The 22275-nt window shown below is 51.4% G+C and overlaps 1 protein-coding gene across 3 annotated transcripts in view; it reads left to right on the top strand.

Moving 5' to 3' along the window:
• The window catches only part of FRMPD3 (FERM and PDZ domain containing 3), a 125665-nt gene extending 111574 nt beyond the window's left edge, over positions 1-14091 (top strand). For all 3 annotated transcript variants that reach the window (XM_064574451.1, XM_064574452.1, XM_045881182.3), the window contains 2 exons: positions 6516-7337; positions 8965-14091. In XM_064574451.1, coding sequence (XP_064430521.1) covers positions 6516-7337; positions 8965-11918 — 3776 coding nt within the window. In that variant the 3' untranslated portion in view covers positions 11919-14091. The remainder of the gene's footprint in view (positions 1-6515; positions 7338-8964) is intronic.
• Positions 14092-22275: the final 8184 nt, after the last annotated feature.

Below are 22275 nucleotides of genomic sequence, written 5' to 3' on the forward strand. Positions count from 1 at the left end.
CAGGGATCATGACCTGAGCCGAAGGCAGATGTTTAATCGACTGAGCCACCCAGGTGCCCCAACTACTCAGCATTTTTGAGTATATTTAATATATTTACAGGACTGTGCAATCACCATCCTGTTCTTTGCAAGCATTTTTTTGAAAGTCAGTCTTCTGAGTGGCTGAGTACAGAGAGCTAGGCTAGGACATCCCCCTTGGGGAAAGCTGATGAGCAATTTACAGCAGATTTGCAATCCGAGAGACATACTGTTCCAGCCATCAGCCCAGCGCACCTGGCTCCCCTTGCATTTCTTTTCTTTCTTTTTTTTTTTTTTAAAGAATTTATTTATTTATTTGACAGAGAGAGAGAGATAGAGAGAGCAGGAACACAAGCAGGGGGAGCGGGAGAGGGAGAAGCAGGCTCCCCGCCGAGCAGGGAGCCCGATGCGGGGCTCGATCCCAGGACGCTGGGATCATGACCTGAGCCGAAGGCAGACGCTTAACGCCTGAGCCACCCAGGCGCCCTCCCCTTGCATTTCTAATGCATTTCTAACCTTACGTCTGGAGGAGATTTGGGCTTTTCCAGACATATTTTCTCCTCCGCACAGCACTGTACTGCTCCTCAGATCTGGAAATCACAGTACCAAGTGGTGGGCCGTGCCTCACCTGGCCTTGTCAGCCTGCTGTTCGGAAATGTTCCCACCTTGCAGGGAGGGGAGCCATCCTTAGACCCCCAGCCCTCGTCTGAGAGGAGTCACCACCTGCCTATTGGACATGCCCCCGGGAGCCACCTCTGATGGCAGCTCATTGCCAGGCTGGCTGGGCTGACTGTTCAGCTGTCTCGTAGGTAGTTAGCACCTGGGGCGTGACCCCAACCTGTGGACAGTGCCTGAGGATAGAAACCTCCAGAACTGAGAGTTCATGCTCCTGGCTTAGCATGGCCCTAGAGCACTTCTTCACTGAGGCTCAGAGGGTCGTGACGTAGTATTCCCCCAGCTGATCCAAAGTACCCTAGATCTAGATACAGCCACTAAGGCCTGAATTGAACCCATTCGACCTAATTATGTTGACTCTATATTGAAAGGGGCAACAGGGTCTATGGAAGACAGCAAGGGCTCGGAATCTGAAGGTAGAGACCATGTCTTAGCTGTGTGATCATGAACAAATTCCATAAACGGAGTCCCAGTTGCTTCATTTGTAAACTGACGATAATAGTACCTAGGTCAGGAGAGATTTGACAGGATTATGTGAGATAAACCCCATAAAGTTCTTTCAAGTGCAGAGCACATTTTTACTTCTTTCTATAATGATTGAGAGTTCACTTGGTGCCCAGTGCCGTGCTTTTTTTCTTAAATAAACAGCTTTTCTTTTAAAGATTATTTCTTTACTTATTTAGAGAGAGGAGCACGAGTGGGGGGAGGTGCAGAGGGGGGAGGGAAAGAGAAAATCTCAAGCAGACTCTGCGCTGAGCGTGGGCCTGACGCGGGGCTCCATCCCACCACCCCGAAATCATGACCTGAGCCAAAACCAAGAGTCAGATGCCTAATCGACTGAGCCAACCAGGTGCCCCTTAAAGAAACAGCCTTATTGAGATATAATTTTAAAGCTAGAAAATTTACCCATTTAAAGTTCACAACTCAGCATTTTTTTAAAGATTTTATTTTTTTATTTGACAGAGAGAGAGATAGAGAGCGAGTGCGCACACAAGCAGGGGGGAGCAGCAGAGGGAGAGGGAGAAGCAGACTATCCACCAAGCAAGGAGCCTGACGTGGGGCTCAATCCCAGGACCCAGGGATCATGACCTGAGCCGAAGGCAGATGTTTAATCGACTGAGCCACCCAGGTGCCCCAACTACTCAGCATTTTTGAGTATATTTAATATATTTACAGGACTGTGCAATCATTGCCACAATTTAATTTTAACCTCTCCTAAAACAAACTCTGTACCCATTAGCACTCATTCCCTAGTTCCCTTCCAGTGACCACCCAGCGCTAAGCAACCATGCATGAACTGGCTGTCTGGGTCATAGCTTTGCCTGTCCTGGACATTTTGGATAAATGGAACCATACAATATACAGTCTTTTTGTGGCTTGCTTTTTTTTTTTTTTTTCCATTTAGCATAACATTTTCAAGGGCCCTCCACATTGTAGCATACATCACTACCTCATTTCTTTTTATGGCCAAATAATATTCCATTGTGCAGACAGATCGCCTTCCGTTCATCCATTCATCAGTTGATGGACAGTTGCGTTGTTTCTACCTTGTGGCTCTTATGAATAATCATGTTATAAACCTTTATGTACAAGTGTTTGTGGAGGCAGTTTTCATTTCTCTTTGGTATACAACTAGAGCGGAACTGCTAGTCAAATGGTAACTCTGTGTTTAACTTTGAGAAACTGCCGAACTGTTTCCCAAGAGGACTGCACCATTTTACATTACCATCAGCAATGTCGAAGGATTCAATTTCACCGTAACCTCACCAATGCTTGTTATTGTCCATCTTTCTTTCTTTCTTTCTTTTTTTTTTTTGAACATCCATTGTAGTGGATGTGAACTGGTATCTCATGGTTTTGATTTGCCTCATCATAGCTGATGGTGTTGAACATCTTTGCATGTGCTTATTCGGCATTCGTATATCGTCTTTCATGAACTGTCTATTCAAATCCTAGGCCCATTTTTAAATTGGGCTCTTTGAGCATAAACATGAGGGTTTATTTTCTGGACTCTCAATTCTATTCCTTTGACCTATGCATCTATCCTTAAGTCAGTACCACACCGTTTTGATTACCATTGCTTTGTATTAAGTTTTGCAATCAGAAAGTGTGGGTCCTCCTACTTTGTTCTTTTTTAAGATTGTTCCAGTTATTCCGTGTCCTTTGTGATTCCATATGGATTTTTTAATTACCTTGTCAATTATTACAAAGTCAGTTGGTATTCTGATAAGGACTGTGTTGAATCTGTAGATCAATTTGGGAAATACTGCCATGTTGGAATGGAAGACACACAAGACTGGATCTTCCAATCCATGAATACAGAATGTCTTTTCATTTATTTAAATCTTCTTTAATTTCTTTCAGAAATGCTTACAGCTTCCATTGTACAAGTCTTGCACTACTTTTGTTGAATTTATACCTAAGTATTTTATTCCTTTTGGTGCTATTGTAAATAGAATGTTTCCTAATTTCATTAGCAGATTGTTCATTGGTACTGTATAACAATGCAATTAATTTTTGTATTGTCCTTTACTGTGCAACCTTGCTGAGCTTATTAGCTCGAATAATTTATTTGTGGTTTCCTTGGGATTTTTTTTCTGTACAAGATCATGTCATCTGCACATAGAGATAGTTTTACTTTTCCTTTCTAATCTGGATGCCTTAGATTTCATTTTATTGTCTAATTGTCCTGGTTAGATCTTCTAGTACGGTGTTGAATAGAAGTGTTAAGAAAAGAAATCCTGGGCTTTTTCATGAGGAAAGTTTTCAGTCTTTCACCATCAGGTATGTTTGCTATGGGTTTTTCATAGATAATATTTATCATATTCAGAAAGTTCCCTTTTATTTCTAACTTTTTGAGTTTTATCATGAAAGGGTGGTAGCTTTTGCCAAATTATTTTTCCAAGTCTATTGAGATGATCATATGGTTTTCTTGTCCCCCATTCTATTAACATGGTGTATTACATTAATAGATTTTTGGATGTTAAACCAACCTTGTGTTCATGTAATAAATCCCATTTGGTGTATAATACTTTTTATACTTTCCTGGATTCAGATTGCTAGTATTTTGTTGAGGAACTTTGTATCTATACTTATAAGAAATATTGCTCTGTAGTTTTCTTGTGATGTTTTGTCTGGTTTTGGAACCAGGGTAATACTTATAGAATGAGTTGTGAAGTGTTCCCTCCTCTTCTGTTTTTTGGAAGGGTTTGTGAAGGATTTGTTTAAGTGCTTTGAGCATTTAGCACAATTCACCAGTGAAGCCATTTGGGCCTGAGTTTTATTTTTAGTGGGGGCGGGGTGGGTACTGTTAATTACTAATTCAGTTTCTTTTCTTGCTATCGACCTATTCAGGTTTTCTATCTTCTTGAGTCAGTTTTGATCATATATTTCTAGGTATCTGTCCATTTCATCAAGGTTATCTAGTGTTTTTTAGTATAAGCTTATTTATAATAATCCCTTATAATCAAGTCCCTATCAGTAGAGTCAGTAGTGATGGTCCTTCTTTCGTTTCTGATTTTAGAAATTTGAATCTTCTCTTTTTTTTTTTTTTGCTTGGTCTCTACAGCTATATGTTTGTCAATTTTATTGATCTTTTCAAAGAACCAACTTTTGGGGTGCCTGGGTGGCTCAGTCAGTTGAGCGTCCGACTCTTGATTTGAGCTCAGGTCGTGATCTCAGGGTCGTGAGGTCGAGCCCCGCATCAGGCTCCACACTGAGCATGGAGCCTGCATGCAATTTTCTCTCTCCATCTCCCTCTCCCTCTGCCCCTCCCCCCACTCACAGGCACATGCACACTCTCTCTCTCAAAAAAAAAGAAGCAACTTTTAGTTTCGTTGATTTTCTATTGTTTTTCTGTCTCTATACTTTACTATTTCTTCTCTTCTGCTTACTTTGGGTTTAGTTTGGTCCTCTTTTTCAAGTCTCTTAAGGTGGAAGGTTAGGTTATTGATGTGAAATCTCTTCCTTTTTAATGTATGTGTTTATAGCTATAAATTTGTCTCTAAACACTAATTTAGCTAGACCCCATAAATTTGTGTATGTTGTATCTTCATTTTCATTCATCTCAAAATATTTTCTAATTTCCCTTGTGATTTCTTCTTTGAACCATTGGTTATTTAGAGATGTTTGATTTAATTTCCACATACTTGTGAGTTCCCCAAATTTCTTTCTGTTATTGATTTCTAATTCCATTGTGCTCAAAAAAACACATATTTTGTATGATTTCATTTCTTTTAAATTTACTGAGGCTCATTTTATGACCTACTATATGGTCTATCTTAGAGAACGTTCCAGATGCCCTTGAGAAGAATGTATATTCTGCTGTTGGTAGGTGGCATGTTCTAATAGACTTTTGTGACTACTTAGTGTCTACTTAGTTTATAGTTATTCAGGTCCTTTATCTCCTTGTTTATCCTCTGTTTAGTTGTTCCATCCATTATTGAAAGTAGGTTATTGAAGTGTCCAATTAGTGCCGTTGAATTGTGTGTATTTCTCCTTTTGATTCAGTCAGTTTCTGCTTTGTGTATTTTGGGGCTCCGCTGTGAAGTGCCAGCACCATGCTTTTGTGATGGTTGGAAGCTCTAGTGAAAAGCAACACTGACACACTGACCCCATCAAACTGGAAATCGAAAGGCATTTTGAAGTTTTGTTTTCTAGCATCTTGACTGCCATGATGAATGATAGGGTACTCATTAAAAACATGGGCTTTGTAGTCCCTCAAACCTGGGATCAAATCCAGGCCACCATTTATGACTCATGTGACCTTGGATAAGTCACATAACCGAATGGATCAGTTTCTCCCTCTGCAAAATGGGGATAGTGACTGCACCAACCTCATTGGCTTGTGGAGAGGATTAAATGGGCTCGTGTATGATGACCTTAGCCTACGTCAGTGCTTACTTGCCGTCTGTCACTCTGTCTGCTGCTAGCAAAATGAACTGGTCTTGTCTGAGTATATTCTCCCAAAGGACATGGGGAAGGGCCCCCAAAACAGTCTACGAGAGAGAAGCCATTTAGAGAGAAAGCATTTCATTTGCTATGGTTAAATCTCAGATGTACACACCTACCATCATTAAAAAGCTGTTGACTAGAACATTGTGTAGCAGGCAGGCTGGCCTTGCACGAACACAGAGAAATAAGGAGATGTGAGGAATTGGAAGAATGCTCCCCCCACCCTCCTCCCACATACGCACATCCCAGCCTACTTCCCATATACTTTACACATTCAGATGCCCAGAATACTACTAGTGGCGCTTTATTCTTCTAGGGCCGGTCCATGACAGTCCTCTTTGAAATGCGAATTCTCAGGCACCCATGGTATGTGGCCTGTTCTGCATTTTCCCACCAAGGCATGAGTAACTGGTCAGATTTATTTCCTTTTACTAGAAGAGATCCAGCAGAACCCAAGAGTAACACAGCACTGGGGGTTGGAAAGGCTCTGAGAAAGGTGGGGACAGGGGAGGGGGTGCAGGGCCAATTCCAAGGGGGACGTAAAAACAATTTTCACTTTTTTTTTTTTTTGGAAGTATGTGGACGGCTGACTTTCAGACCAGACATACACGGGTGAGAGCCCAGCTGTACCCAGATGCCAAGGTGCTCAGCCCCTCCCCCATCACCCCATGCGGTTTCCCATGGGGCTGTTCTCCTCACTCAACTTTAAGGGTTGGCAGCAACATAGCTGCCCCTTCCCCTAACCTCTAGCAGCCAGGTAATGCTCTCTGTCAGTACCTGCCATCCGGTGGCGCACCAGAAACGCCAAGGGAGCTCAGCCACGGTCTTCGGCGCCAGGGCTCATCTGTTGATTCTCTTTCTGGGTTTAGATTACATGCACAGCGCCCACCGCCCTGTCCCTGGGGGCCACCTGGGGAAAAAGGAGAGTAGTTATGTGGGCAGCATGGGCACCAGCCCCAGGAAGTCGAGCCGCTGCACGCCCCCGCCTGCCGACTCTGAGCTTGTCAGCTTTTGCTACCTCCACATGCGGGAACAAAGGAAGGAACAGGAAAGCCGGACGGACGTCAACGAGAACTTAATCTTCTTTGAGGAGACCAGGCCCCGGACCAAGTCTGACCCCACGTCCAAAAGCTCTGGCCAAGGCTACGACGTGATCCCCGATGACTTTGACGCAGCCAGCCTCGACCATGAGCCTTGCGCCAGCAGGGCCCGGTCCTACACCTTGGACAATTCCCTTGGGGCCGAAGCCCTGAATTTCTACTGTGACTCTTGCAAAGCCAAACTCCAGGAGCAGCTGGGCCCTCGAAAAGGTGGGAGGCCCGGCTCCTCTCGTGACAATATGGTAGACTTGATGTCCCTGCCACCGCCTGGGAGCGAAGAGGAAGAGGAGGAGGAAGATGAGAGCACTTCCCTGTTGCCTGCCATTGCCGCCCCCCCTCCTGGTTTCCGAGACAATAGTTCCGATGAGGATGACTCCAAGCGCCGGGCGGCCCAGAGCCAGGAACAAGGACGCCACCTGCGTGGGCTCCTGTATGATGAGATTCCAGTGACACTGATCGACAGCGTGCAGCCCCGGACAGTCCGAGATCATGCCCAGGAGCTAGATGATGCCCTGGTGTCCACTCTGCAGGCTCTGGAAGCCCTGGCAGCCTCAGAGGATGGACCGCACCCCCCACCCCCACAGACTGCAGGTAACAGCCCATTCCTCCTCCCTCTTGCCTCCCCTTCCTTCTCCTGGCCAGGCAGGGCCAGGGGGTGATATTGCTTCTTCCTGAGCAGAGGTCAAAGTCACCGTGGTGTGCCAGGGCAGTGGATGGCCAGAGGTAGCTCAGACAGGGTCAGGGGATCAATAGAGCTGCGTCAGGGCCCGGCTGCTCAGCCCCAGCTCCAGCTCTGGCTCTCACCATTCCATCTCTGGAAATGTCTTGCAGCTGGACCCCAGGGACTGGGGCCATGAACAGCCACGGAGCCAGGCCAGGATGGAGGATCAGAGTAAAATTGTGAGAGATCTAGAAGACAGGCAAAGAACCTCCAGCATGCACATGACTGGAAGAAAAAACAAAACGACCAACTAACCACCTAGTGACCTGGGATCAGGGGAGCCAGGAGCCATCACTGCTCAGGGCTGAGGTCCTTACCTTGCCTAAGAGCATGGGCTCCCAGTCAGATGCACCCAAATCCTGGCTTCTTCACTCACTTGCAGTGTGACCTTCGGCAAGGCACTTAACCCTCTCTGAGCCTCACTTTTGTCATTTTCAATGGGTCTGATAACAATAGTCATATCGCGGAGGCTTGCTGTGAGCACAAAACAAGATCATTCGCGCAAAGCACTGCCTAGCACATAGTCAGGAGTAAAGCTATTAGTATTGATCGTAAGTAGTAGCTAGTAGTAGTTATTATTTGGTGGGACGGCCATACGACGCGCATGCTGTTCCCTGTTACAGACACACGTACACCCATCGTGTAGCCAAGCACGCGTGTCAGGCTGCAGCCCTATTCACGGCACATACCTCCATACACATACACCTTAAAAAGAACGGGTAAACGCTACGGCAACAGAAAAGCAACAGGAAGAAGGTGTATGAGAAAGCGTGTGAGGCAGGAGGGACGTGTGGACAGAGAAGAGGAAGAGCTCGGGGTCAGAGGCAGCCTGGCTGACCGGGGAGAGTCCCAGCCCCTCCCTTTTCTGTTCGCAAGGGCATCCTTGGTGGTGGGCAGCCCACATGCGTTTAGCCCCCCGGGGCCAGCATTTCTCTTTGCTCAGAGTCTGGAGCGCCCAGCACTAGCTGCTCCCTGGCTAGCGAGAGGCCCCCCGTGGTCGCCAGAGAGAGGACAAGTTCAGGGACAAGGGCCTCAGCTGTAGGCAGGCCCGGCCAGATAGACAGGGGCCTCTCCCTGCCAGGCCTCTTCAGGACAATTGACAAACATTTCCTCGCTATTGAGTCTAAAAATAGTGATGATTAGCATGTCGTTCTGCATGCGCTGTGCATGTTAATTTGCCTTCAAACTGCCCAGTAGATCTCCTCTGCGCCTCTTTTGTTTCTTTTTCGGATTCCTGCCCTTCAGGAGCCCTCTGCCAGCTTGCCTCCCTCCGCTCCTCCCCTCCCTCCTCCCACCTTCAGCCCCATTACCTCCCCGCTGCCTGCCCCCTCCTCCTGGCCAGTCCCAGGACTGACCGACTGGGCTTTCTCCCTGCCTTCAAATACTGCTGGCTGCCCTTGCCTCCCCCCCACCCCGCCCCCATAAACTTTCTACATATGGCTGGCGAAAGGACTTGATTGGAGTAAGTGCAGCAAGCCCCTCTCCCTGTCCCTCCAGGTCTGATTGTGCTGGCCACAATCACCCCTGAATCATCGCTGGACTCAGGCCACGAAACCAACTCTTCGGAGCTCACAGACATGTCAGAGATGATGTCTGCCATGAAGCAGCACCAGAATACCACCTACTTCTTGGCCCAGCACCTCAACAAGGAGAGCCTCCTGGCTCGCAAGGACCTACCCTTCCGGATCCAGAGCTGCGCGGCCCAGGCTGTCCTCACGGCCCCTTACTCTCTTGGGCGCCCAGATCCCAACCCGGCCCTGCAGCCAGCTGTCACAGGCCAGAGTCCTGGCCCCCCTGGCGCTCGGAGGAAGCTGCCCCCGTCAGAATCCCAGCCACCACAGCGAGAGAGAGCATACGCCCTGGCCGTGCACCCAGCATTGTCCCCACAGCTTAGTGAGCAGAAGAATCTGAGCCTGCTGTCCCCAGTTCCTGAGGACAAAGGGCCTGGCCACACGAGGGCAGGCCTGGAGATGTCCCTGAGGGCAGCCACACCATCCCTCAGTGAAGAGCAGGTCTCTGAGCTAAGGGAGAACCTGCCCAAAGAAGTCAGGTTGAGCCCCAAGCTTATCCTGGACCCGAAGGGCAGCGTGACCCCAGCGATCATCTCGGCTGCCCTCCAGCAGGTGGTTCACCCTAAGAGCCTACCTGCCCCTGGCGGGGCCATAGTGAACCCTCCCAGCAGTGGGGAGAGAAGGCTGGAGGCCAGCATGGGGAGGCCTGAGGTCAGCATGGGAAGATCAGAAGTTAGCATGATGAGCGGCAGTGCCAGTAAGAATCTGAAGTTCAAAATGAGCCCCGGTGCTCCAGAGACCTCACGGAATTCCCAGCAGCCGCTGAGCCCAGAGGTCTCCTCTGGCTCCAGAGTGCCCACAGGCAGCCGGGCCGACAGCCTGCACCTCTCCCCACAAGAGGACCAGCTGCCTGGGCCAAGTTTCCCTCCTAAAAGCTACCTTGCACGAGCGAGTCGAGAGTCCCTGAGCAAGCCGTCTCTGGGGGAGGTGGCAGGCAAGGCCGGGCCAGAGGGCGCTAAGCCCTCCCTGCACAAGCAGGGCGCCGTCTCCAGCCAGGGGGAGAAGGGGCAGCTGGAGAGCATGCCCCAGAGCAGCAAGATCGAGGAGACCAGCCTGGTGCCCCGAGCCGGCTACTCCATGGCTCTACAGAGCCCCAGCTGCCAACCTCGAGGCCAGAGCCCGCTGAGGCCCCAGGCTGCCAGCCGGCAGGTGAGCACCATGCCCTCCAGGAAGCTTGAGACAACCCTGGACGGAGCGCACTCGGCCTCCGAAGGCCCCGCGAAGCCCAAATCCTCCCGAGGACCCTTCCGGCTACGCAATTTATTCTCTGCCACCTTCCCGACCCGCCAGAAGAAGGAGACCGATGAGCGGCAGGCCCAGCTGCAGAAGGTAAAGCAGTATGAGCTCGAGTTCCTCGAGGAACTTCTGAAGCCCCCGAGCCAGGGGGAGCTGCCAGGCACCGAGTACCTGCAGCCCCCCGCGCCGGGCCGCTGCAGCTGCCAGCTTCGGAGCAGCCCAGTGCAGCAGGGGCCGGGCATGTCCCGGGAGCAGAGGCGCAGCTGTGACTGCAAGCGCATCTGCCGGGGGGGCCGGCCTCAGGCCCCCCAGACGCCCGTGCCCGGCCTCCGGGGCCAGGAGAGGGACAGGGTCCCCCCGAGCCAGAGGCAGCCGGAGGTCGGCGCGGGCCTGAGCCTCGGCAGCCCCACCAACGAAGGGCGCCTCCGCTCCACCAGCCTGGAATCCCGGGAGTGCCGATCGGACCCCGAGAGCGGCGTTTCCTGCCTGACCACGTGTGCCTCAGGGGGGGAGTGTCTGGGAGCTCCCAACTACCGCAAGCTGATGCGCCGCTACAGTATCGGTGAACCGGACCAGGGTGACAGGGCCTCGCTGACCTCAGACATCTACCCACACCCACCCCTGGGCATGCTGCCCAGGGAGGCCAAGGAGGTAGAGGCAGGCCTCCCCCTAGGCTTGGGTCCCAAAACCAAGTCCCTGGAGTCGCCGACCCTGGGGGAGCCCTCATACGTCCAGGTTGCCCCTGAGACCAAAGGCCCCAGACAGATGGCAGTGTTCTCGCTGCCAGAAGAGGTGTACCGGAAGCCCGCCAATCTGGACGAGGACAGCGAGAGCGGCAGATGCTGCTCCATCCGCTACTGCTTCTACTACCGCAAGTGCGACATGGCGGATGACGCCAGCGACAGCAAGGACGAGCTCTCCTACTCCATCCCCATGAAGATTCTGCCCGGCATGAAGCTGGACGAGCAGGTGGTGCCCGTGGTGAGCAGGACCCTGCAGGTGCTGGATGCTGCCACCTGCAGCGGCGGCAGCCCCGAGGCCTCCCGCACCCAGGAGATCGACCTGCGGGCGTCCACCTTCGAGGGGAGCCTGGCCAAGATCAATGCCCTGCGGGCCCACGCCTATGGCCTGCCCGACGGCTTCCTGGCTGCCAGGCTGGACACCAATGAGCTGCTGACAGTCCTGCGCCAGTGCGTGGCCAGCCCCGAGGCCCGCGCCCCGAAGCCCTACGTCTCTCAGATCTCCGAGTACAAGCTCGAGCTGGCTCTCAAGTTCAAGGAGCTCCGGGCCTCCTGCCGCCGCGTGGCCAACGTGGACAAGAGCCCGACTCACATGCTGGCGGCCATCACGGGCAGCTTCCAGGTACTGAGCAGCCTCATCGAGACCTTTGTGCGGCTGGTGTTCATTGTGCGCTCCGAGGCCCAGCGCCAAGAGCTGCTGGCCAAGGTCGAAGAGGTGGTGAGGAACTACACCTTCCTACTGCGCGCCGCTGAGGAGTCCACCACCCGGAACCTTAACCAGCAGCAGCAGCCGCCGGCCGCCGCAGCGGCTGTCGGGGCGGCCTCGGGGCACCCCCCGGGCTCCCCGACTCCAGCGACTGTTATGAGCACATTCACCCGCTCCTTAAAAACCCTCATCAAGTAGGGCACCCGCCCAGGCCTGCCTCCCCCCGCCCCCCGCCCCCAACCACGGCCCCAGGTTTGAGCTTTGTGGTCTTTGCATCTTGTGGTGAGTGTGCGTGTCTGCCCGGCCAGTCGGGGTCCGAGGGCCTTCAGGCGCCAGGGAGTGGGAACTCCCCGGATTGAGGCCGTCCCCGACGGCTCCGGGCGCCTGCCACCCTGGGTATCCTCGCCCCTTCCCCGGCCTCTGGTCGTCACTGTGAGGGCCAAGGCCCCTCGTCACTGCGCCTGCCTGCCTGCCCGCCGCAGAGCTGGATTTTATCTCTTCTTTAGGGCTGACAGGTGACATCAGGCTCACCTTCCTGCTCCATTTTTGGGGGCCAGGGGAGCCGGGGCCTGAAGCAGGCAGGCCCACAGGCCTTGAGCTCCCCCCTGGCATCTGCCCCCCCATGCCACGGAGTTGTAAGCCGTAGCACCAGGGCACAGGGCCCGGCGGGCCGGGGGGGGGGGGAGGGCACTCAGCCCAGCCGTGCCCGCCCACCCTGGGCTCACACTCACGCGGCAGAAGCCACCTAGAGGGCCTGTGCCCTGGTGGCAGGTCTGCGGAGAACAGCCACCACGCAGGGCTGTCTGCGGCCACGGCCCCACAGGCTGGCGGCCTCGGGAGCCCTCGCCCCCAGGCCCAGTAGCTCCACACCAGCCATCCCCAAAGTGCCCTGTCCCTCACTGATGGGCAGGGCGGCTCAGTCCACTAGGGAGCAAGCATCTGGGATCACCCCACTCCTTCTGGGTAAGGTACCTGGTGATAAACGTCTGCCCTGGGGAGACCCGGCGCAGGCCTCGGAGCCCGCCCGGCCCAGCCCGGCCCAGCCCTGGGGCTGGCGCTCTGGGCGTGCGGTTCCTCTCTCAACATCTACCAGACAGACTGTCCTTAGGAGTTTGACTTAGCTACGGATTGGGGATGGGGGGGGTGGGGGGAGGGGGGATGGGGGTAGGGGTGGGGGGTGTTGATGACTATATCTTAAACTTCTGGAAGCTACCGTGGTATGTTAATCCTGAGTATATGCTTTTGGCTGTGTATTGACCCTGTGGATTTGTCTCTCTAAGAAAAGAAGCTGAGCGCCTTACCCGGTGCAGTCCTGCACCTCTCTCTCTCTCTCTCTCTCTCTCTTTCTCTCTCCGAAGTCATCTGGAAGGGAATTCACACTGTTTAGCATCCTCCTTGACGCACATCTACTGCTGCTGACACCCCCCACCCCCGCCAATCCCCCCCGCCCCCCACAACCTTCCTGGGAGTGAAGACACGGAGTCCCTACCAGCTGTCCCACACTGTAGGGAACAAAGAAAGCCAATGTTTATTCTGTATAGATTGCTTCTTGTCCACCTCTCCATACCTGCCCCCGTTTGCCACACGCTCACGCCCTGTGTCTGCCTCTCTTTCACCATTACGTGAAAGGTCCGCGTGAAATCTCTCATTCTTATGTGAGTTTTATAAAGATGTACACTGTGCTTAACCCCTGCCCATCCTCAGCACTACCCCCCCCAACGCAGCGCAATAAAGCCCCCTCCCCTCCCCAAGTGGCGATTTCTCCCGGCAAGGATCAGGGGAGCCCCTTCAGAGAAGCCAGCGCCCCCTCTCCTTGCTTCTCCTCCCCCCTAGGACCAAGTTGTTTAATGGGCCAGAGATGCAGCCAGTGGGGAACCCTTTCCCCCGTGACCACCGCAAGGCCCAGGGCCGTCGCGGTCTTCCTCTTCTCCCAACTTCTTGATCCTGCGCCTTCGCCACTCAGCCCCCTGCCCATGTCATTCCACCGCCATCCTTCACCTCTCCCTCAGCCTCACGGAGAGGACACATTTTCTAATGTCTGTACATAGTATATATACTACATAAAATATATAAATTATATATATATACTAATTTATGTCTTGTTTTTCAAACAAGAATGATTAAATCTATTCATCTTACTATCCCAATAAGCCTTTGCAGTGCCTCTTTGTGGGTGTCCTTGTGTCCTTGATTCGCTGGTTGGTGACGGACCCCCCCACACACACCCCGAGTGCTCTCCCTAGCTTCTGCCTGGGCCACAGTGAGTGATGAGAGCTTAGGACCCTGTCGTGCTGCCTCCCTTTGCCCCTCTTAGAAGCCTCCTGTGGGTCACGGTCACGGGAATTGAATATGGTCTACTCCTTTCTCTTGAGCCTGGCTGTGACCTCAGAGCTGAAGGGAGCGGGGAGGGGTTGGGAGGTGGGGGTGGGGGGTGGTTTGCAGAAACACAATGCACCCCGTGCATAGTGCATAGTACACTGGATGGCCTGGGAGGTAGGGGACAGACAGGGTAGGGGACAGCTCTCTGGGTGGAACTGGGAAATGGGGCCTCTCCCTCTGAAACATGCCCAGTTGCCTCAGAGTATAGCTTGGCTGGTGTGAATCCCCTGCAATGCCCTCTGGTGATTTTTGGGGGGGGGGGTTCAAAAGGATAGGAGCAGCAGGACCCTAAGCAGGGCTGGCCTCTCTGGCTTTATATCGAATGGAGAGAAATGATTTTGCTTCTCCCGTTCTCTTATTTTCTTCTGGTAATCACAGGTCCCCACGGGCATATGAGGCACCCTCATGCCAACTAGATAAATGTTCTTCCTGCCACGCACCCCCCTGTGATAAATTAGAAAGAAAATCATTCTCTGGGTGACACATGGGCACCTGTGGATACATGATGATTTCAGCTCCATCCAGCCCCCCACCCCGGCCTTGTTGGCCCGGTAGGCAAACGAGACAACCACGTACCGTGGCCCTAATTAATCACTTCCTCCCAAAGGCTGGACACAGACTCTCTTCTCCTGCCTGCAGAGGTCCTGGCTAAAGTGGTTTGGGAGGAGGGCAGAGAGGAGGAGCCAGAAACAGTGCAGGCAGAGCCCCCCACTGCATGCAGGAGGCCATAGGGGTGAGAGGCCTAGCCCCTGGTACAGAACTCTTCTGGGGCTGCCCACCGGCGATACTGTTCCACAACCCCAAGGTTGGAACTCAGTGGAAGGCAGGGCCAATGTAAAGTGAGACCTGTTCCCACTTAAAAACCTAACTGGACAGGGCGCCTGAGTGGCTCAGTTGGTTAAGCGACTGCCTTCGGCTCAGGTCATGATCCTGGAGTCTCTGGATCGAGTCCCGCATCGGGCTCCCTGCTCGGCAGGGAGTCTGCTTTGCCCTCTGACCCTCCCCCCTCTCATGTGCTCGCTCTCTCTCATTCTCTCTCTCTCAAAATAAATAAATAAAATCTTTAAAAAAAAAAAAAAACCTAACTGGACAGTCCAGAAATTTGGGGCCCCTCTCATCCTGCACTACATGGGCAGCTCCCTCTGGCCAGAAACCATTCTTACTCAGTTCTAGTCCCTGGGTACCCATCCACACGGGACCCTGCATGTAGTAGGGCTTCAATAAATATTTGTGGGATGAACGAGTGTTGGACGAGATGACTGTCACGAGAGAGCCCTCCCAGACCTCTGTACCTCGTGCAAAGGGCCCTCTCTCCCCTGGGAATGGCTAACCCAGGGCACTTGGACGAGGCCAGGCAGCCTGGCCTCCTCCTGTCAAAGAATGCGAAGTCAGGTCCATCGTCCTGTGTCCCATTAACTCAGCGGACTTTCACACACTACTTTTCCAAAGCTTCGGAAGCTCTCCCGAGATGACTGATGGTCTCCTTTTCTGTGGACGCAGGACCACTGTGTGGTACCCCAAAGCACGGGGGGAGGCCATCTTCCCACCACGCATCTACCTGGTCATCTTCGGCCTGAGCCAGAGCCCGAGGCTGATGCTCTTCAGCCACCCCCTGCCAGACCTGAGTCCCCGGAGCCTGACTGCAGCTTTCTGACTGCAACCAATGAAAGGAAAATGGGTTCGTGCTGTTGGCATGGACCCAGGATGCCCGTGGTGCTTTCAGAGTCCCATTTTTTTGTCAAGCTGCTGTCAAGGCACCGTGGATAATAGGCAATTTCATCCGAAATGGAAAGGACCTGCCTCAGCCAGAACTCTTCCTGGCCAGAAGGGGCAAGGGAGGATCAGCCGCCAGCACTGGGAAGGGGCATCAATGTGTATCTTAGGATCGAATTCCTCCCAATAGCAGCTGCTAGGATGAGAGTGAGAACCGCATCCCGTTCCCCATCCTGTAGGCTGGAAGCCAGACTCTGGGTGGGCGTCTGCATTGAGGAGGCGGTTCTCCATGGAGTCCGAGGAGAAAAACCTCTGAGGGTTCAGTCTTGGGCCCTGGAAAAATGGTCTGAATTCCAGGACGGTCTCTTAGTTCCAACGACCTGAGCTTCTGGAAGCCACTGTGAGGAGAATTATGGAGGCCTGTCTTCTCACAGGGAGCAAAGTGCTTGATTCACTTCAGTGCTGCTAGCAATATCTCGCCCAGGCCACCAAGCCCTTGGGTGCTTCCCACATTCCCAGTATTACCGGGGCATGCTCTGGACATTTCCAGCTGTAGGGCCTGGACCCACCACTTAGGAATGAAACCGCTTTTAGCTCCCCAGCCCTCCTGTCGGTGATGTCTGTCTTTCCCTCTGGGTGTTGACTCCTCATTCTTATTTTCACGGCTTCGGCTAAAAGGAATATGAGTCTATACTATGCTGAGAGCCTTCCACAACACAGAAAAGTTGATCCCTGCCCTTAAATATGCAAAAACAACAGTGTGATCACTTGCCGTATGCCAGGCACTGTGCTAAGTACTTTACACGCATGATCTCATTTAATTTTCCTAGCAACCCTTCGAGAGAGAGATGACGAGGGGTGACTCGCTGGCTCAGTCGGTGGAGCGTGCGACTCTGATCTCAGGGTCATGAGTTCAAGCCCCACAGTTGGCAAAGAACTTACTTAAAAAAAAATATATGGGGGCGCCTGGGTGGCTCAGTCGTTAAGCGTCTGCCTTCGGCTCAGGTCATGATCCCAGGGTCCTGGGATTGAGCCCCGCATCGGGCTCCCTGCTCGGCGGGAAGCCTGCTTCTCCCTCTCCCACCTCCCCTGCTTATGTTCCCTCTCTCGCTGTGTCTCTCTCTGTCAAATAAATAAATAAAATCTTTAAAATATATATATATATATGTATATATTATATACTTAAAAATATAAATATATATACTTAAAAATATATACTTAAAAATATAAATATATATAATATATATATACTTAAAATATAAACATATATATACATCATATATATATATATATATATATAAAAGTTTAAGAGAGAGAGACTATGATCATAGTCATTTCTCAGGGGCACCTGCGTGACTCAGTTGGTTGGGCGGCTGCCTTTGGCTCAGGTCGTGATCCCAGGGTCCTGGGATCGAGTCCCGCATCGGGCTCCCTGCTCAATGGGGAGCCTGCTTCTCCCTCTCCCACTCCCCCTGCTTGTGCTCTCTCGCTCTCTCTTACTGTCAAATAAATAAATAAAAATCTAAAAACTAAATATTCATTTCTCAGAGGAGAAAACTGAGGCCTAAAGAGGTTCAATTGCTAGCCCGAGGCCACACAGCTGCTAGGTGGCAAGCCAGTCAGGGTTCAGACATCCCCAGGCTTTCAAGGGCCACACTCCAGGAGTCAGCCCGGCCCCCCCCCCCTTTGAGGCAGTTCCCCCGGAAACAGGCACAGGTGTAGCTACACTGATCAGAAGATGGCCTGTAAATGTTGCTCACGGATCCAGGCAGCAAGTGGGTGACCAAAAGGTCATTGGTAACATTGGGGTGTGAGGTGTGGGGTACCGCAAGCCCACCTGCCCCCCTCACCTCTCTTCAGCAGGCTGCCCCAGTGCCACATGCCTCTCGGAACCCGGGGGTGGAGTGCTCTTTGTGTATAGAAATTTGTGGGGAGAGCAGTGTGTCCACAAAGCCACCGTCAAAATTATGCACACTGCCCCCCTTCATGCTCTTCAAACTGGAGTCTGAGTCCATACTCCTTATGCATTTGCATTTTTCTCAAAGATTTGGGAGGAGGGCGCCTGGGTGGCTCAGTTGGTTAAGCGACTGCCTTCGGCTCAGGTCATGATCCTGGCGTCCCGGGATCGAGTCCCACATCGGGCTCCCTGCTCGGCGGGGGGTCTGCTTCTCCCTCTGACCCTCTTCCCTCTCGTGCTCTCTATCTCTCATTCTTTCTCTCTCAAATAAATAAATAAAAATCTTTAAAAAAAAAGATTTGGGAGGAAAATATGTGAATAATACATTAAATATTTTTTTAAGTAAAAATATCATGGTGAGGAATGCACAAGTTTCATGCCTTGTAAAGAATACGTAGCATTTCGGGGTGCCTGGGTGGCTCAGTGGGTTAAGCGTCTGCCTTCAGCTCAGGTCATGATCTCGGGGTCCTGGGATCGAGCCCCACCTCGGGCTCCCAGCTCAGCGGGGAGTCGGCTTCTCCCTCTGCCTCTGCCCCCCCCCCCACAGTTCATGCTCTCTCTCCCTCTCAAATAAATAAATCTTAAAAAAAAAAAAAAAAAGAATACATACCATTTCAGAGACACTTGAGACTCATATCTGATACTTCTGGCCTTATCCCCATGCCCACCTACCCAGCGTTCACTATCCTCTACTACTAGACATGCTTTTGTCAAAATAGGACACACTCAAGGCCCATCAGGTGAGCTAACTGCTGGCATGGGCCCCAGAGGTAGGACATCGGGGACTGGCCTATGTCCGTGAATCTGGCCATGCAGGTGGGGGCCAAACACTTCTTCGGGAATAAGACACCTGGCGTGGCACGGTGCTGGGAAGAAGTTGCCTGTGACATGCTTTAGCAGAGGGTTGCCCCCAAGAATAGACAGGGGAGCCAGATTCCCTCCAAGCCGGAGATTTTTGCACCTGCAATGAGCAAGCGAAGCAGGGAGGCCGTGTGGGCTAAGTTGAGCGGTTCCCCAGAATAAAGACTCAGTGCTATTTTCGGCACAGTCGCTGACTTGCCATATGATGGGGGTACAAGTCATTTTACCTTTTTGTGCCTCTTCTCTAAAACAAAGATGACTGGATCTTTGGCCTCTCTCGGCGGCTCGGAGGACTAATGAGGTGGTGCTGAAAAGCAGCTATAAAAATCCCACACCCAAGCTGTACGAGCATAACAAGTGCAAATGGAACTGCCCCCCTTTGCAACTGGTCTGCAAACTAATTAAGCTTGCACCAAGAGCCTGGGACCAGAAACCCAGGGGCCTGTTTCCTTCAAATCCCTGTCGTCCTCCGTCAAAGCCATCTGCCGGTCAGTTCCCCTCAAGAGGGATATGCAGGACCCCCGGCCCCCTTAGGTCTTTCTTTTGACATTGGGAATCTCAGTGGAGAACCCTCGTCCTGCGGTGGACACGTTCGGGCGGACCCGAGGCTCTTCTTGCCCTTTGGCCAGTGCCCTGGCTCGTTTCTCTGACATCCTCCTGTCCTCTCTCCATTCTCCTCCTCGCTAGAAGCAGCTACAATTGAAGGAGGCTCGGACTTCTAATTTTTCGTCAACGTTTAGGCTTAGCTCATAGGAGAGGACCTTCAATTCCAAACCCTTAGCCAGCTTCCCAGGGGCAGCTGCAAGTTCAAGCTGCCCAGTGTTTAGTTCCTGTGGGTCCCCTGCAAGGGAAATGAATTTCAAAGACCCGCAGGGGAGGAGGATGGTTCAGCTCCCAGGATCACGGCACAATGGCCTAGGAGGCCAAGGTGGTCTTGATTTCTCGCCCCCTGGGGGCCCTCCCCACCCCTTTCTCGCCAGGACAACCTGGGTCCTCATGAGTTCCTCTGGCTTCTCAATGATCTACATGGTGACGACCCGCTAGGCCGGCCCTCCCTTCAAAATGACCTCTTCCTCCTCTTCCTTTCCCCCAGCAAAAACTGGTATCATGAGCATATGTTCCGTTTTAAGCCATCTGATTAACAAATAAAGCAATTTGTGTTGTGCTTTAAGGGCTTCCTGCCCTGTTGGATATAGTCATATCCAATAGGGATGCGGTGAATTGATCTTTTAATTGGTAGGCATGCTGTGTGACCTTGGTAACGTGGCTGTCGGAAATCCCTTCTCTCAGTTATGGGATTATGACCATGGGGAGTGGCCAAGCCACTGAGCTAACATGTTCTCTTTGACTTCTCTAAAACCCTAATCACTCAGTCCCTCAGCCTGCCCACTTGTAAACTAAGGAGCCCATCTGCTCCTGCCTGCTAAATCTGCAGTATGGACAAGCAGGTTTGCAGTTTTCTTGGGAGTGGCTGGAATTCCTGCTTCCTAGTATGACTTACAGGCAAAACTGTGTTCGATGGCAATGGCAGGGCTCTTGGCCACCAAGGACAGAAGAAGCAGTAGGAAAAGTGAGAGCAAGGACAAACATTCTTGCCCCTTTCCTACCCTGGCATGGCAGGAATATTCATACAATGTCCCCCAGGGACCTGAAAAAAAAATTCAAAGAACCAAGTAGAAAGTGGACAGATTTTCCCCCTGCTGAGCATTAGAAAAGACTGATTTGACTTGCAGTTTTGAGCTACAAGCAAGAGCCATACACCAGGAGCCAGAAGACTTTGGTTCTACTCAAAGCTCTTCCAAGAACTAGCTGTGTGACCTTGGGCATTCACATCCTCTCTCTGGGATTCAGGTTTCTCACTAAGTAAAATGAGTGGGTTGAACTTGGAAGGCCTATTAGCTTTTAAAAGGCACATTTTTCTACATTCTTTCATTTAAGGATTTTTAAAACAAAGGCAAGTACTTCCAGCATCACCCTAACATTCCCCAAATCAGTAATTCAACTGGGAGAACACCAAAGCTCATAAAAGTCAAACACCAGAGCAAACCACAGAGCCCACTTGCCCCTGCGGGGTTTTTTTGTTGTTTTTTGTTTGTTTGTTTGTTTTTTGGGGGTTTTTTGTTTTTTGTTTTTTGTTTTAATCCAGTGCTATTCTGCCCAGGGGGTGCTCAAGTCTCCCATCTCTTAAATCTCTAGATGATTCTAGCTTTTTGGGATACTGACCTTGTACAATCAAGCCTACATGCCTAGGAAACCAACTTAGGAGAACCCTAGGAGAGAATGCCTCTAAAGGGTCCGGCCAGATCCTACTTAAGGTAAAACAGCAAACTTGGCTTCGTGAGATAAAGCTTCCGGAACGGGACTAGTTTTAAGATAGACTTTCGTTAATAAAAACCATGATTGACGTATATGTCCTTTGCTCTTTCAAAGGGCTCCTACACTGAAAATTTTTGACAAGCCACAAATACTCACCTCCTCATTTATGTTCAGTGTCAATCCAGATCTTGATTTCAAATCCTTAAGTGTTTAAAATGCACCCACTCCAGGGGTCTGTGCTAGGGGCTGTGGGAGATACGTGGTCTCTGCCCTCAAAGAGCTTGCATACTTGCTGAAGACACAGAACGTGAGTCCAGGAGTTCAGGGCCCAAAGGAAGGACCAGCTGCTGACAGCTGGTGAGCTCAGCGGGGTGGCAGCACATGGGGAATTCTCTCTAGATGTGATGTGCTTTGTGGCAGCCTCTGAAAGTCCTCTGTTGTGCTAACATGCAAGACGCCCACCTGCCATCACTGAACAGTATGAACAATGAGGACAGGTCACCCTAGCCTCCAGAGGGAAAAAGATCAGAACACAGGAGACAGAAATTGTTGCAGGATTTCTCTTCCCTCCGTGGGTGCCCGTGGTTCTTGGTCACGCTGCTTCGAAGAATGAAGAGGTAGACCAGATGAAGGGTGGTGGGCAGCAAAGCAAAGTTTATTGAGCGATAGTACAAAGTTCTGGAAGAGGGAGGGGACCCGAGAGGGTTGCCACTGGAGTTTCTGAGTCTAGGGGGGTTTTATGGGCTTGTTGGCGGGCTGTTTTAATCGGATTAACCCTCCATGTACCTGTCATACAATCACGTTTTTGTCATCTACCTATCACGTGGGAAAGGGTGGAGGGCTCCTTCCAGGGGGGTGTAAAATACTTTTAAGGGTGGTTTCCTCTTAGGGCGGGAGCCCCTTGTCCCTGCCTGCCTTTCTTCCCACTATCCTTCATTAAAATGAGAAAATCTCTTGAAAGGAAGGGAGCCCTTCCAATGACAAGGGTGTTTACAAAATTCTCCCAGTGGCCCCGAGCTTTAATCTGACGAGTCCAGGGTTCCATGATCATTTATCTGGAGAGATGATCCACAGTGTTCATAAAATTCTTGAAGGGGTCTGTGATCTCCAAAAGGTTGAGATTCACAAATCGCATTCCTCCCGACCCTCTTGTTAAATCCTTTAACTAGTGACCCAGTTAAGGACATGACTAACTTACCCTCCCAACCTGGTTCACCTGCTTCCAATCTCTTCCCTATTTTCCATCCTCTACAGATAAATTTGCCCAAAACACAATTATGATCATGTCATTCCGTTACTCCAGAAGGATGGCTTCCCATCACTTGCAGA

This window comes from Mirounga angustirostris, unplaced genomic scaffold (assembly GCF_029215605.1).
Source record: "Mirounga angustirostris isolate CCGP_5_RB_7025 unplaced genomic scaffold, mMirAng1.0.hap1 SCAF_11, whole genome shotgun sequence".
Lineage (NCBI taxonomy): Eukaryota > Metazoa > Chordata > Mammalia > Carnivora > Phocidae > Mirounga > Mirounga angustirostris.